This window comes from Schistocerca nitens, chromosome 2, assembly GCF_023898315.1.
Source record: "Schistocerca nitens isolate TAMUIC-IGC-003100 chromosome 2, iqSchNite1.1, whole genome shotgun sequence".
NCBI lineage: Eukaryota > Metazoa > Arthropoda > Insecta > Orthoptera > Acrididae > Schistocerca > Schistocerca nitens.
Window position 1 is genome coordinate 1,099,357,543 of NC_064615.1, and position 15,365 is coordinate 1,099,372,907.

Here is a 15,365-nt window from a genome sequence, read left to right on the forward strand (position 1 = left end):
CGGAAGTCAAGGAAAATGGCATCTACCTGGGAGCCTGTATCTAATATTTTCTGGGTCTCATGAACAAATAAATCGAGTTGGGTCTCACACGATCACTGTTTCCGGAAACCATGTTGATTCCTACAGAGTAGATTCTGGGTTTCCAAAAACGACATGATACTCGAGCAAAAAACATGTTCTAAAATTCTACAACAGATCGACGTCAGAGATACAGGTCTATAGATTTGCGCATCTGCTCGACGACCCTTCTTGAAGACTGGGACTACCTGTGCTCTTTTCCAATCATTTGGAACCTTCCGTTCCTCTAGAGACTTGCGGTACACGGCTGTTAGAAGGGGGGCAAGTTCTTTCGCGTACTCTGTGTAGAATCGAATTGGTATCCCGTCAGGTCCAGTGGACTCTCCTCTGTTGAGTGATTCCAGTTGCTTTCCTATTCCTTGGACACTTATTTCGATGTCAGCCATTTTTTCGTTTGTGCGAGGATTTAGAAAAGGAACTGCAGTGCGGTCTTCCTCTGTGAAACAGCTTTGGAAAAAGGTGTTTAGTATTTCAGGTTTACGCATGTCATGCTCTGTTTCAATGCCATCATCATCCCGGAGTGTCTGGATATGCTGTTTTGAGCCACTTACTGAGTTAACGTAAGACCAGAACTTCCTAGGATTTTCTGTCAAGTCGGTACATAGAATTTTACTTTCGAATTCACTGAACGCTTCACGCATAGCCCTCCTTACGCTAACTTTGACATTGTTTAGGTTCTGTTTGTCCGAGAGGTTGCTTTCGCAGTAGCTTCCTAACTTTGTTGTTGAACCACGGTGGGTTTTTCCCATCCCTCACAGTTTTACTCGGCATGTACCTGTCTAAAACGCATTTTACAATTACCTTAAACTTTTTCCATAAACACTCAACATTGTCAGTGTCGGAACAGAAATTTTCGTTTTGATCTGTTAGGTAGTCTGAAATCTGCCTTCTATTACTCTTGCTAAACAGATAAACCTTCCTCCCTTTTTTTATATTCCTATTTACTTCCATATTCAGGGATGCTGCAATGCCCTTATGATCACTGATTCCCTGTTCTGCACTTACAGAGTCGAAAAGTTTGGGTCTGTTTGTTATCAGTAGGTCCAAGATGTTATCTCCACGAGTCGGTTCTCTGTTTAATTGCTCGGGGTAATTTACGGATAGTGCACTCAGTATAATATCACTCGATGCTCTGTCCCTACCACCTGTCCTAAACATCTGAGTATCCCAGTCTATATCTGGTAAATTGAAATCTCCACGTAAGACTATAATATGCGGAGAAAATTTATGTGCAATGTATTCCAAATTTTCTCTCAGTTGTTCTGCAACTAACGCTGCTGAGTCGGGAGGTCGGTAAAAGGAGCCAATTATTAACCAAGCTCGGTTGTTGATTGTAACCTCCACCCATAATACTTCACAGGAACTATCCACTCCTACTACACTATAGGATAAACTACTACTAACAGTGACAAACACGCCACCACCGATTGCATGCAATCTATCCTTTCTAAACACCGTCTGTGCCTTTGTAAAAATTTCGGCAGAATATATCTCTGGCTTCAGCCAGCTTTCCGTACCTATAACGATTTCAGCTTCGGTGCTTTCTATCAGCACTTGAAGTTCCGGTACTTTACCAATGCAGCTTCGACAGTTTACAATTACAATACCGATTGCTGCTTGGTCCCCGCATGTCCTGACTTTGCCCCGCACCCTTTGAGGCTGTTGCCCTTTCTGTACTTGCCCGAGGCCATCTAACCAAAAAAAAACGCCCAGTCCACGCTACACAATCCCTGCTACCCGTGTAGCCGCCTGCTATGTGTAATGGACTCCTGACCTATCCAGCGGAACCCGAAACCCCACCACCCTATGGCGCAAGTCGAGGAATCTGCAGCCCACACGGCCGCAGAACCGTCTGAGCCTCTGATTCAGACCCTCCACTCGGCTCTTTACCAAAGGTCCGCAGTCAGTCCTGTCGACGATGCTGTACATGGTGAGCTCTGCTTTCATCCCGCTAGCGAGACTGGCAGTCTTCACCAAATCAGATAGCCGCTGGAAGCCAGAGAGGATTTCCTCCGATCCATAGCGACACACATCATTGGTGCCGACATGAGCGACCACCTGCAGATGGGTGCACCCTGTACCCTTCATGGCATCCGGAAGGACCCTTTCCACATCTGGAATGACTCCCCCTGTTATGCACACGCAGTACATATTGGTTTTCTACCCCTCTCTTGCTGCCATATCCCTAAGGGGCCCCATTACGTGCCTGACGTTGGAGCTCCCAACTACCAGTAAGCCCGCCCTCTGCGACTGCCCGGATCTTGCAGACTGAGGGGCAACCTCTGTAACAGGACAAGCAACCATCTCCGGCCGAACATCAGTATCAGCCAGAGACAGAGCCTGAAACCGGTTTGTCAGACAAACTGGAGAGGCCTTCCGTTCAGCCCTCCGGAATGTCTTTCGCCCCCTGCCACACCTCGAGATGACCTCCCACTCTATAACAGGTGAGGGATCAGCCTCAATGTGTGCAGTATCCCGGGCAGCCACAGTCGTAGTCCGATCGGGGGATGCGTGGGACGAGCTGGCCGTCCCCGACAAACCCCCATCTGGACCCCCACAGTGATGCCCATTGGCAACAGCCTCAAGCTGTGTGACCGAAGCCAACACTGCCTGAAGCTGGGAGCGAAGGGATGCCAACTCAGCCTGCATCCGTACACAGCAGTTGCAGTCCCTATCCATGCTAAAAACTTGTGCAAAGAACGTCTGAACTAATCTACAGAGAGCACAAACAAATCGACACAAAACTTAAACGGTTATTAAAATACAAGATTGCCTAGTAAATGCAGTAATGCTGCTACTTGCGCACTGCTGACACACTGCCTGGCGGCGGAAGGAGACTACGCGATTTTACACTATTTAGGTACTAAAACGCGATGCTACAACTCTCAAATACTGTAATACACCCGAAATTTATGAATTTAAACAATGCAATTACCAAAAACACGCAAAGAAATTAAGAATTAAACTATGTAACAAATGAGTGAGCTAGGAGTATACACCTTTCTGCTGGCAGCTCCTTATCCAGTGGCGGCAGGGAGCACAGCAAGTTCAATGACAGTTAGGTGGGAGGTGAGAAAACTTGGATTTCATGATCGAGCGGCTGTCAAAGCCACACAGTACTGGTACTCCAAGAAAATTTACATCTGAATCTGGACATATGAATCTGCACATACGGCTGAATTATGCATTTTAGTATGCTTCATGAAATTCCACTGCTCTTGGAGTGTCCTGTGATGTCTAGTTTCTTTTATGACATAATGTAAGATCTTTTAATGTTTTACACGTACAAACACATGGGCTTCCTGCATCATCGTAGCTGCACAAGCGCAGTGACACCTGTTATCTGATGCTGTCTGGCAACTGCTGAAACGAACCTACACTATGTGATCAAAAGTATCGGGACACATCCAAAAACATACTTTTTTATATTAGTTGCATTGTGCTGCCACCTACTGCCAGTTACTCCAAATCAGCGACCTCAGTAGTCATTAGACATCGTGAGAGAGCAGAATGGAGCACTTTGCGGAACTCACGGACTTCGAATGTGGTCATGTGATTGGGTGTCACTTGTGTCATACGCCTGTACACAAGATTTCCACACTCCTAAACATCCCTAATTCCACTGTTTCTGATGTGATAGTGAAGTGGAGACGTGAAGGGACACGTACAGCACAAAAGTGTATAGGCTGACCTCGTCTGTTGACTGACAGACACTGCCGACAGTTGAAGAGAGTTGTACTCCAGACCATCACACAGGAATTCCAAACTGTATCGAGATTCACTGCAAGTTCAATGACAGTTAGGTGGGAGGTGAGAAAACTTGGATTTCATGATTGAGCGGCTGTTCAAAGCCACACATCGCACCGCTAAATGTGAAACGACGCTTCGCTTAGTGTAATGAGCGTAACCTTGGACGATTGAACAGTGGAAAAACATTGTATGAAGTGACGAATCACGGTACACAATGTTGTGATCTAATGGCAGAGCGGCTCCTTGTAAGCCACACATCACGCTGGTAAATTTACGACTCCTTGCTTGGTGTAAGGAGTGTAAATATTGGAGGACGATTGAACTGTGGTAAAACGTTGTGTGGAGTGATGAATCACGGTACGCAAAATGGTGATCTTATGAGAGGGTGTGGGTGTGGCGAATGCCCGGTGAATGTCCTCTGCCAGTGTGTGTCGCGCCAACAGTAAAATTTGGAAGCGGAGGTGTTACGGTGTGGTCATGTTTTTCATGGAGGCGGCTTGCATCCCTTGTTTTGCTTGGCATCATCACAGCACTGGCCTACATTGATCTTTTAAGCGCCTTTTTGCATCCCACTGTTGGAGACCAATTTGGGGATGCTAATTGTATCTTTCAACATGATTGAGCACCTGTTCATAATGCATGGTTTGTGGAGGAGTGGTTACACAACAATAACATCCCTGTAATGGACTGGTCTGCACAGAGTCCTGAGTCCTCTAGAACACCTTTGGGATGTTTTGGAACTCCGACTTTGTGCCAGGCCTCACCGACTGTCATTGATACCTCTCCTCAGTGCAGCACTCCGTGAAGAATGGGATGCCATTCCCCAAGAAACCTTCCTGCACCTGATTGTACGTATGCCTTTGAGAGTGGAAGTTGTCATCAAGGCTAAGGGTGGGCCAACACCATATTGAATTCCAGCATTACCAATGGAGGACGCCATGAACTTGTAAGTCACTTTCAGCCGGGTGTCCTGATACTTCTTATCACATAGTGTATTTTTAACAGGTCACGGGAAAACATTTCGAATGGTTGTTGAAAAGTGTTACTTTCAAAGTAAATCTCCTGTAATGCGTGATGAACTATGAGCAAGAATTTACGATTAATTTCTTAGATCCCAGAGCGTTTGGCTCTCATTTAAAAATCAACTGTTTGAGGACGATTATTTAGAAAAATTTTGAGCCCAGAAGATCAAACATTTATGTCATTATTAAAAATTTTACTGTCACATTTGTGTGATGTATATTTAAGTGTAACACGCAAAACAAAACAAAAATCAACATTGTTGTCCAAGCGTCTCTTGCAGCTTATTAATCTTCGAGACCAATATTATATGTGAAAACTTTGGTACAAGGATTAAATTGAGGCACTTCTTGTGGGTTTTTCTGAGTGAAGGAAGTTTTGAATACAGAGTTAAGCACTCTGCTTTTGCTTTGCTACTCTTGATTTCATTTTCTGTCTGTCATGAGTGACTCTACACTAACATTGGTGACACTAACAGCTTTTACATATGACCAGAATTTTTTTGGGTTTTGTGAAAGAATATTTGATTGTAACTAAAGTGGGCTCCATATGGTGTGGTTTCTTTTTCCCCATTAATGTTGGGCATTATGATGTGAAACTTGTTTCTAAAAAAAGACTGTCATTAACTGTGACTGAATGTAATCATTTTATGAAATATTGGTTTGCATATAGATTATGTTTTACAAAATTAATGTTACATTCCATCCTGAATTTTCCATTGTTTTATGGAATTCATTAGAATTAATTTTTCTCATTTTCCTGTAGTGGATGAAATGGCACCCTGCAGCTCATGTTTTGTTTTGTGGATTTGCCACTGGTGATGTCTTTGCTTTTAAAATTCCAAGTGGTGAAATTAAGGTCCTTCCCGGATCTGGAGAGAAAACAGAAAGTGGAATTATTATGCCAGATGGTAAGTTTCTTTGAAAATAATTTTTTGTAAATTAATTCTCAGTAGAAGGATTAATTTCTTGCATGTAAGAGATGTTGACAGTTAGGTAGCCAGTAATGTAACAGGTAAGACCCTGAGCAATAAATTAAAAAATAATGAGTGATATTTAACAAACTAAGTAATGTATGTTTTGACTTCTTGCTTTTTCCCTGCGTTTTTGCCCCCATACGCATTTGACACACACGTTGTACACATCCCCCCCACCCCCCACCCTCTCTGTCTCCACTTCTTCCTCTCCCCCAGCTCTCTGTCCACTACCTCCTCCCCCCTCTCTTTGTCCATGTCATCCACAACCTGTCTCTGTCCATATGCTCCACCCCCTACTCTTCCCATATCTTCCCCCCCTCCCCCCCTCTGTTCATCTCCTCCTCACCTTCTTCCCCGTCCATATGCCCTCTACCTATCTACACTCTTCATATGCCTCCGGCATGTTTCCCCCCCCCCCCTCCTCTCCCCCTCCTTCCTTTCATCTCCTCCTTTCCCCTTCGCCAACTACGTAACTGAGGAGGCACAGTTCCTGATAACCTTAGTACCTTGATTACAGTGCAAGAGATGCAGAATAACAGATGCAGAATAACACACATTCAAACACCAAACAAAATGTACATATTTGCTCTCGACAATGAGAAAAACTTCTCAAAATGCGTCATGCTAAACAAAAAAAAATATGTAGCTAGTGCAGTATCTCATTAATAATGAATGACAGCTGCAGGCTTTCAGAAACATTGATTATGACATACTACTTCCCAGACAGTTATCAGTTCCAATTACATCAGCAGTTTTAATTAGATAATAAACCTTTATTAGATAAAAAAACAAGTCCCTGATAAGTCTTCTGATGCCTGTTATGTGCATATCTCATACATAAAGTGCGAAAATGCAAGGGGATATCCTATACATAGCTTTTCCTGCTTGAAACGTTATTTCCCACGTTTTACATTTTCCCGCATTTTACACCTTTCTTTTTTTAAAAAAAAAGAAAAAATTCGTTTCAAACGTGAAAAAGTGGGGTTTTACTGTAATATGAGCTGTCTTTGCAGTGCCCTATCAAAAAATACCATTCCCAGTATTTGAGACCACAGCATTGTAGTTACAAACTGTTTACACAAGAGAATTATGCAAATGTAAAAGCACATCTGTAGGTACATCATCCACCTTAAGAAAAATAATACGCAATCTACGCAGTCGACTGATATACAGTGCTATCTAAATGGTGGACCCATTTTCAAAACTTCGTATTTATTCAAGTTCAAATCCAAAATGAACAAGCTTTATACCAGTGAAAAGAAGAAGTTTCAAAGTTTTTTTTTTCAAGATGTTTGAAATCAGTTTAATAAATTTAATAATTCCTAATTAATTAGTTTTAACAATTATTTAATAATTTTAAATGTGATAAATGCTATAAATGTTCAACGTGGTCACCATTGGCTGTATGCCAAACATCTTTGCTAGCACATAACCACAAAATGCAAGATGGTTCTATTTGTCAGTGGGGTTAACTGCGTGCACAAGTTGTAATCGGTAGGGCTTGTACAGCAAACGCCGCATCAGAACTTTCCATACAGTTGGTTGGGGTATTCAAAGTTCTCGACTGGCTCTCTTGGTAGACTTACTGGGACAGCGCACAAAACTTTCTTGAATCCGTCTGACATCATCCTCTGTCATACACGGTCGACCTGTGCTTTTTCCTTTGCACGCACTCCCAATCTGTTTATACTGCTTAAACCAATAGCTAATGCTTTTGCAAGTTGGTCGTTGAATACCAAATTTGGTACGAAATGCCCACTGCACTGCAATTTGCAACTCACTTTTTGTGAACTCAAGAACACAGAAAAACTTGTGCTACACAGTTGCCATCTCACTCACAACTGACAGTGAAACAGAATGACGCCCATATTGCTGCGTGAACTCGACCGGCAGCTTCTGAAACCATCACCGCCCACCCACCGCTGCCTGCCAAAATCTATGTAACGTCTTTTTTCCATTGGTATAAAGCTTGTTCATTTTGGATTTGTACTTGATTACACATAAATTTTTGAAAACGAGTCCACCATTTAGAATAACCCTATATTTGTTTATACCTATTTGTAGATATCCTGTGGTTGCCTTGGCATGATGTGAAGCCAGAGAGTTGAAATGGGTGTGGCACTTTTTCTGCGCGTGCCTGCGTTATCTAACTAGATGTTGCTGAGTCGCAGATAGGCACAACAAAAAGACTGTCACAATATAAGATGCCTACCAACAAGGCCTTTGTCAAAAATAGATGACACACCCACACAAACGCAACTCACACACATGGATGCAGCCTCTGGCAGCTGAATCCACACTGCGAGCAACAGCAGCAGTGCGTGATGGGAGTGGCAATTAGGTGGGGATAGGGAGGAGGCCAGGGTGGGAAGGGGGAGGGATAGAAGGGTAGGGGTGAGTGACAGTGAAGTGCTGCTGCGAGAGTGCACAAGGACAAGGTGGAGTAGGGCATCTAGGAGCAGTTGGGAGGTTAGATGGAGGGCAGGGCAGGGATGGGGCAGGGGTAGCGGAAAAGGAGGGAAGTGAAGAGATTGACTGTGTTGGTGGATGAGGATGAGGTCATTAAAGAAAGAAGGTGGAGGAGATGGACAGACATGTGGTACATACATTAAATGGACCATGGATACATATATTGTAGTGACTAGAAATCCTAGCAGTCAATACAGTATAAGGGAAGTAACATATGCTTCGGACGGCCCTCAACTGTGGAGTGCTATTGACTACAACATACCACCAGCAACACTGATGCATTTCCATAGAGGCATTAACAAATTCACCTAACCTGATTCCATGAGGCGGTTGTGCTGTGTACACTTCATCTTACACCACAGTGAAAATAGGATTACATCTCAGGTAATAAAAGACTTTCGCTTATGTGCTCCAACATGCATTTCTGAACAAATGCAAATGATGTTCACTCCTCATAGCTGTGCACATTGTACATATTACTGTACTGCCAGGCACAAGTGACAACATACAAAGGCCATAGGATATTTACATAGCTCCAGCAACATGCACAAATACCCAACACCTAGTTAGGCAAAAGTCAAACTATAGAAAATCCAGGATGGAATGTAACAATATTATGAAAAGAAACGTTGCTACTTAGCATATAACATAGATGCTGAGTCGCAGATAGGCATAACAAAAATAGCACTCCACAGTTGAAGGCTGTCAAAGCATACACTACTTTCCTTATGCTGTATTGACTGTTGGGATTTCTTGTCACTACAGTATATGTATCCATGGTCCACTTAATATATGTACCACATGTCTGTCTGTCTCTTCTACCTTCCGCCTTTAATGATGTCATCCTCATCCATCTCTGCCCATCTCCTCTTCCCCCCCCCTCCCCAATCTATCCATTTCCTCCCTCTCCCTATCGCTGTCCATTTCCTCCCTCTTCACCCTCATCTTCATCCTCCCCATCCCCCTCCCTGGCCCTGTCCCTCTCCCCTCCCCTCCCCTCCCCTCTGCCCCCATCCCTCTCCCTACCCCTCCCTCTCCCCTCCCTCTCCCCTCCCCCTCCCTCTCCCCTCCCTCTCCCCTCCCCCTCCCTCTCCCCTTCCCCACCCTCTCCCCTCCCCCTCCCCCTCTCCTTGTGCCTCTCCCTCCTTTCCCCCTGTAGGGGCTGTATTGTTGCCATTTTGTATGTACCCAACCCTCTCTCTCTATCCATCTCTCCCTCCATTGCACCTCTGTCTGTTTTCTGCTCCCCACCTCTCTGTGTCCATTTCTGCCCATCACATTTGCCCCTTCCCCCTCCCCTGTGACCATCTCATCCTCTCAGTTCTCTTGTCAGTCTCCTCCTCCCAACCCCTCTCTCTGTCCACCTCCTCCTAACCCTACCTCTGCCCATCTCCTCCTCTTTCTCTCTGTCTCTGTCTGTCTCCTCCACCCTTCTCTATCAAACTCCTGTTTCCTCCCCTATCTGTTCATTCCACGTACCCTCTCCTCCCTCATCTGTCTGTTCATCCTCCCCCATCTCTCTGTCCGTCCCCTCCTCCCCTATCTCTCTGCCCGTCCTCTCCTCCCCCATCTCTCTGCCCGTCCTCTCCTCCCCCATCTCTCTGTTGTCCTCTCCACCCCCATCTCTCTGTCCGTCCTCTCCTCCCCCATCTCTCTGTCCGTCCTCTCCTCCCCCATCTCTCTGTCCGTCCTCTCCTCCCCCATCTCTCTGTCCGTCCTCTCCTCCCCCATCTCTCTGTCTGTCCTCTCCTCCCCCATCTCTCTGTCCGTCCCCTCTCTCTGTCTATCGTCTCATTTCCCTCTCTTTGTCCATCTGCTTCTCCTCCTCTCTGGCCATCCCCTCCTCCACCTCTCTCCATCTCCTTCTCTCAGCATCCACTTCTATATTCCCTCTCCTCCACCTCTGTTGCCCCCCTCTCCTCTTCCCATCTCGCTACACCCCATTCCCATCCCCTCCTTCCCACCCCCTCTGTCCTCCCCCAGCCATGCCCATCCGCACATATAGCCCCTGAAAAGCATGTTGATAAAGCGGGGCAATGTGGCTGTTTTTTTGCAAATTGGCTGCCCTGCATAGAAGGTCAACAAGGCAAGCCTGTACTGCCCCAACACTAAACACCTGTCATTCAGGGCAGCATACATGTTGGGCTATAAAATCGTTACCTGCCCCTGCCTTGTAACTGCCCTACAAAGTAGGTCAATAAGGCAGACTGATATTATTCCCACACAACACACCTGTCTTGCAGGGCAGCCTGTATGGTATGTGATGAAGAAACACGTGTTTGCTCATATCTCCACTCCTATTATGGCAAAGAGGTTATAAACCTCACATTGCTGATACTCATGAAGTTTGCTGTTTCTGTGCCAAATTTGGTTGCAATCAATGCTGTGGTTTGGGAGGAGATCTTGGACATACTTACAGTTTGTTATGCTTTTCCCCTGTGATTTCATTTGAGTTGTGTTTGACACATATATTCCACACATCTCCTCCTCCTGTTTTTGTGTGCATCTCCTGCTCACATGCTCACACCCCTCTGTCTGTCCGTCTCCTCATTTCCCTTTCTACAAACTGACAAACACCATCTGGGAAGCACAGCCCAGCATCCTCCGCACATCTGCCCTTGCTCTGTTTTTCTCTGATGCAGAATACACCACTCCAGTCTGGAGGAACTTTGCACTTGCTAATGAAGTTGATGTAGCTCTTTGAGATGGGCCACTCAGTCACAAGGTGCTAAAACCAACCCCATTGATAAGATCTTTCCACTGTTGGAAGCAGTCCCTTCAAATGTAAGATGACAGGTAGTAGCAGAGATTGAAAAGAAAAAGCAAGAAACACATCCCTGACATCCATAGTTTTGGACTCATGGTTATCTGAAGGATTATGGACAGCAAAAGAAAGACTGCCATCAGGCTGCTATCTTCAACCTGGGGCTTGGAAAACCCTCCACAGATTGAAGACACAAGTGATAAGGTGCAAAATTAATTCTAAGATGTGGGGTATCAGAGATGGTGAACTTTGTGAATTTGGAGCATGGAAGGAATCTGAACACTTGTTGGCTTGCAGTAACTTGAGTGAACCCTGTGACATGGAAGACTTTTTGACAGCAAATGAACATTGGATTCACAAAGTGGAAAATGCTCTCAATCATTAGTACTAGTTTTTACTTTCTTGATTATATTATGTTTTAGTGTTCTTTGATCGCAGTGACAAATAAACAGATATATAGAGGCAGCTTGTATATGATCTGCTTGTGTAGTGAAATGTGCAGTATGCTAGTTTGTGAGACAAGGCAGTGAGCCAGCTCTTGGATTGAATATGCATGGCAGATTAACAGTCATGTACACTGGCAAGCCTGGGCGTGGTTTTAAGATGATTTCCCACACTTTTTTGGGCAAATGCTGGGCTGGTCCCCAAATTCTGTCTCAGAGAATACGATGCACAAACAGTTGAAATACAATAACACACAGAACAAAATTTATGTGATTTACTGACAGATGGCATACCCATCTTTGCTCCCTTAAATGACTGTGGTGTCAGGTAAGACATCAGGTAAGAAAGTTAAATAATAAAATTTAATTTTTTGAAGTCCTAAAAAGTGAACTACATGCTAGATGGGACTATGCAGAGGAAAAAGGAACAGAGCTGATCACTCAGCAGTTTTGTAGATTTGGTTGTACAGAGTAGTAACAGACCACTAGTCCAGTAATGAAGCTGGATCAGCTGTTTGTTCTTGAGCTACTAGTTTGTATGTTACCTTGCATTTTTCAAAGTTACCACATAGGAGTACTGCAGCTTAAAAAAGAATCTTGCAGTTTCCCATAAACCTTTCAAAATAGTTATTGGTGTGTCGTGTGATTTCATGTATGTTATTCTGGATGAGAAATAAGGGTTTACCAACTTTTGCTGCCTGGAGAGGTTCACTCTTTTATTTTTTAATAAATAGTGTAAAAATGAAAGATCTTGGGGTATGAAGAACCTTTGCTTGCAGTTTATAAAAAGAGGATCACATATACAAGAGCAGCAAACAAAAAGGAAGAAAATGAAATCTCTGAATCTTGGAATGAACACTATGTACTTACAATCCATAGAACAGTACAAGATGTATAACTGGTGAATCCCTCCCTCTCCCTGCTTTCCTCTCTCCCTCCTTCATCCCCCCCCCCTCTTTTTTTATTCTGACCTTATTGATAATTTTGATAGGATTGTAATCTGATAATTTATATTTATTTTGTTTTTCATATTACAGGAAAAAGGTTTGTTGTGGGGTACGAGTCAGGAACAATAAAAATATTCGATATAAAGTCAGTCAAGGTAATACAACATATAAAATCCGGTGATGCACACAGAAGTAGTGTCACAGCATTAGATGCATTCCATGATGACAACCTTATTATGTCTGGTGACTTGGATGGAATTGTAGCTTTCATCACAACAGCCACTGGAAGAGTAAGTAAACAGTATCATCTATTTTCAGATGCTGTACTCTACTAGTATTTCACCAAAAAGTCTATGTAACGGGAGAGAGTAAAAAAGTTAAAAAAATTGTGTTTAAGTTGTTGAACAGCAGATTTTCATGTTGGCAAACATGTGATTGATAGAAGAAATTTTGTTCTAAAATTGTTTTTGTGAGTTGATTTGAGTGTGTTCATTTTTGTCTTAATTAATGTTTTGAATCTTTGGATTATAGTGATGTGATAGTATACCAAGTCAGAAAGAAAATACTTTGATTGTTTCTAACAATAATTTATTGATGTAACATTCTCTATTCCCTGCTGACAGTTAGAAATTTAAAAGCAACATCTTTTACAATGACTGTTTAAATACAGTGCAAAATTCTTTTTCATTGTGCTAGCATCATAGGCTAGTAAAAAGAGATATGCTTCAAATCTCAGAGAGATTACGTTAATTTAGATTGTGTGTTATTTTCAGCCTGTCAATTGGATATACACCAGGATTCTTTCTGAGACTATCTTTTCATTTTCAAATGTAATTAATTAAGTCACATTTTGACTTGCTTTTTACCATTGTGAGATGCTAATAGAAAATGTATCAATGCAAAGAACTAGTCTTACAATTTTATCACACACTTCTTTTTCCTTTAATTTGGCTGTATTATTTTTGTTCTACTCATGAGTTTTCTCATTTTGTTTCTTACACCAAACATCAGTGGGTAATATATGTGTCATGAGGAACAACATTGTTTTCGAGACAGAATGTTCACTGATACTTCCCTCTGACAGTAGCTGAGCAATGCTTATAATCTATTCATCTGTTACGAATAAAACTAACATTCCTGATTTGCTTCTAAAATATGTCCCCCTTCTTCAAGACACTCATTCATAAGATTTTCTTGTTGAAAATAACAATAGTGGGGTAGGTAGTATGCAGAGGAGGAGGAGGAGGAGGAGGAGGAGGAGGAGGAGGAGGAGATTAGTGTTTAACGTCCAGTTGACAACAAGGTCATTAGAGATGGAGCACAAGCTTGGATTAGGGAAGGATGTCAGCCATGCTCTTTGAAAGGAACCATCCCAGCAATTGCCTGAAATAATTCGGGCAAATCACGGATGATTGGACTCGAGTTTGAACCGTCATCCTGAATGTAAGTACAGTGTGCTAACCGCTGTGCTGTCTCGCTCGGTGGTAGTATGCAGATGCACCTGGCTAATTCAGTGAAATCTCATTGTCCTAGGGCTGGTGAATTCACTAAAATATGCCTAGCATCACTGGGAAGTGTCAACAAATATGCATCCTCCCTCCCTCCCTCCCTCCACCCTCCTCCCTCCTCCCTCCTCCTTCCCCACTCCCTAACCCTAAGAAATGATGTACGTTAATTTGTGTTAAACTGGACCCAGTAATGGGGATTTTTCTTTCCAGGTAGTTAGTGTTTTTGACACCAAGGAGCTGGACAGTTCTGGTAGTGCAAGTGGTGACTCTGCAGATGATGATCACCCAGCAGAATTTTGTGTTGAGACAATTGCATTTTACAAAAATCCATCTTTTCCAGTTGCTATATCAGGAAACTGTTATGGTTGCCTATTCATTTGGGATGTCAGCAGACAGGTAAGTAGCAGTTATAAGTAACAGTTACATATTTAATTAATTAATTTATTTTTACAGGATTCAAAGTGAATACTAATTACAATTTTATATTCTTTGCATAATTTGGAACAGTTAAATTTATTATGCGCCATTTTTTATTTTAGGCACTGCGTTCATTCTCAAAACAAGATTGCGGCATAACAACTATTGTATGGAGGAAGGATAGTCCTGTAGCATATTTAGGCAGCTTAGATGGTTCTGTACGAATATATGATGTTCAGAACAATCAAGAAGTTGGCCAGTTGAGTGGACATCGAAGCTCTATCTTAGACATTTGTGTATCTGTGTAGGTATCTCAAAACAAAGATGCGCATACACACACAGTATAAGTGTACATAAATGTGTCATTTCATTTAAGTGCAGATTTTATTGTCTAACTTTTTTTTATGTTCCAGGGATGGGCGAGAACTGGTAACAGTTTCCGATGACACACAGTGCCGCGTATTTGATATTCAGAGACTGTGATATTTGACCAACTTTTAATGGACAATAGAATACAGAAATGACGATGTTAATGATGTTTCATAGGCTGAGTTGTGATTGAATACAACACACACGTCTGTGTTGTATATTTTCACATTGTTGTTGTTCATGTATTAAGGTGATACCAAACAGCAAACTATGGTTATTGAAGTGTGATATTACTTCAAAAACAGTTGTTTGTGAAATATGTATGTGCATATTTCTATATGGAGACTTTATTTTGATTTTAATAAAAGATCAAAAATCATTTTTTTAAAAGTTTGATTCTATTTATTAAATATTGTTTTTGATACTGTACCACTCGTGACAACTGACAAGCAGTTAGAAGAGCGGTTTTCTCAATTAACAAGTAGATCCCAGTCAAATTTGTGACAGTTTTTCAGAAGAATTACACACATGTGTAGCATGTAATTGTGCTGCATTCACAAATTAACACATTCCTAATCTGAAATTGTGTGTGGGATCAAGGAAAAGATGACATCAGTATTTCTT

The 15,365-nt window shown here is 42.6% G+C and overlaps 1 protein-coding gene across 2 annotated transcripts in view; it reads left to right on the forward strand.

The window, feature by feature from the left end:
* Positions 1-15,120, forward strand: part of LOC126237491 (angio-associated migratory cell protein) — a 68,440-nt gene extending 53,320 nt beyond the window's left edge. For both annotated transcript variants that reach the window (XM_049947641.1, XM_049947642.1), the window contains exons 5-9: positions 5,614-5,758; positions 12,538-12,737; positions 14,166-14,351; positions 14,495-14,676; positions 14,786-15,120. In XM_049947641.1, the coding sequence (XP_049803598.1) occupies positions 5,614-5,758; positions 12,538-12,737; positions 14,166-14,351; positions 14,495-14,676; positions 14,786-14,855 (783 nt within the window). In that variant the 3' untranslated portion in view covers positions 14,856-15,120. The remainder of the gene's footprint in view (positions 1-5,613; positions 5,759-12,537; positions 12,738-14,165; positions 14,352-14,494; positions 14,677-14,785) is intronic.
* Positions 15,121-15,365: the final 245 nt, after the last annotated feature.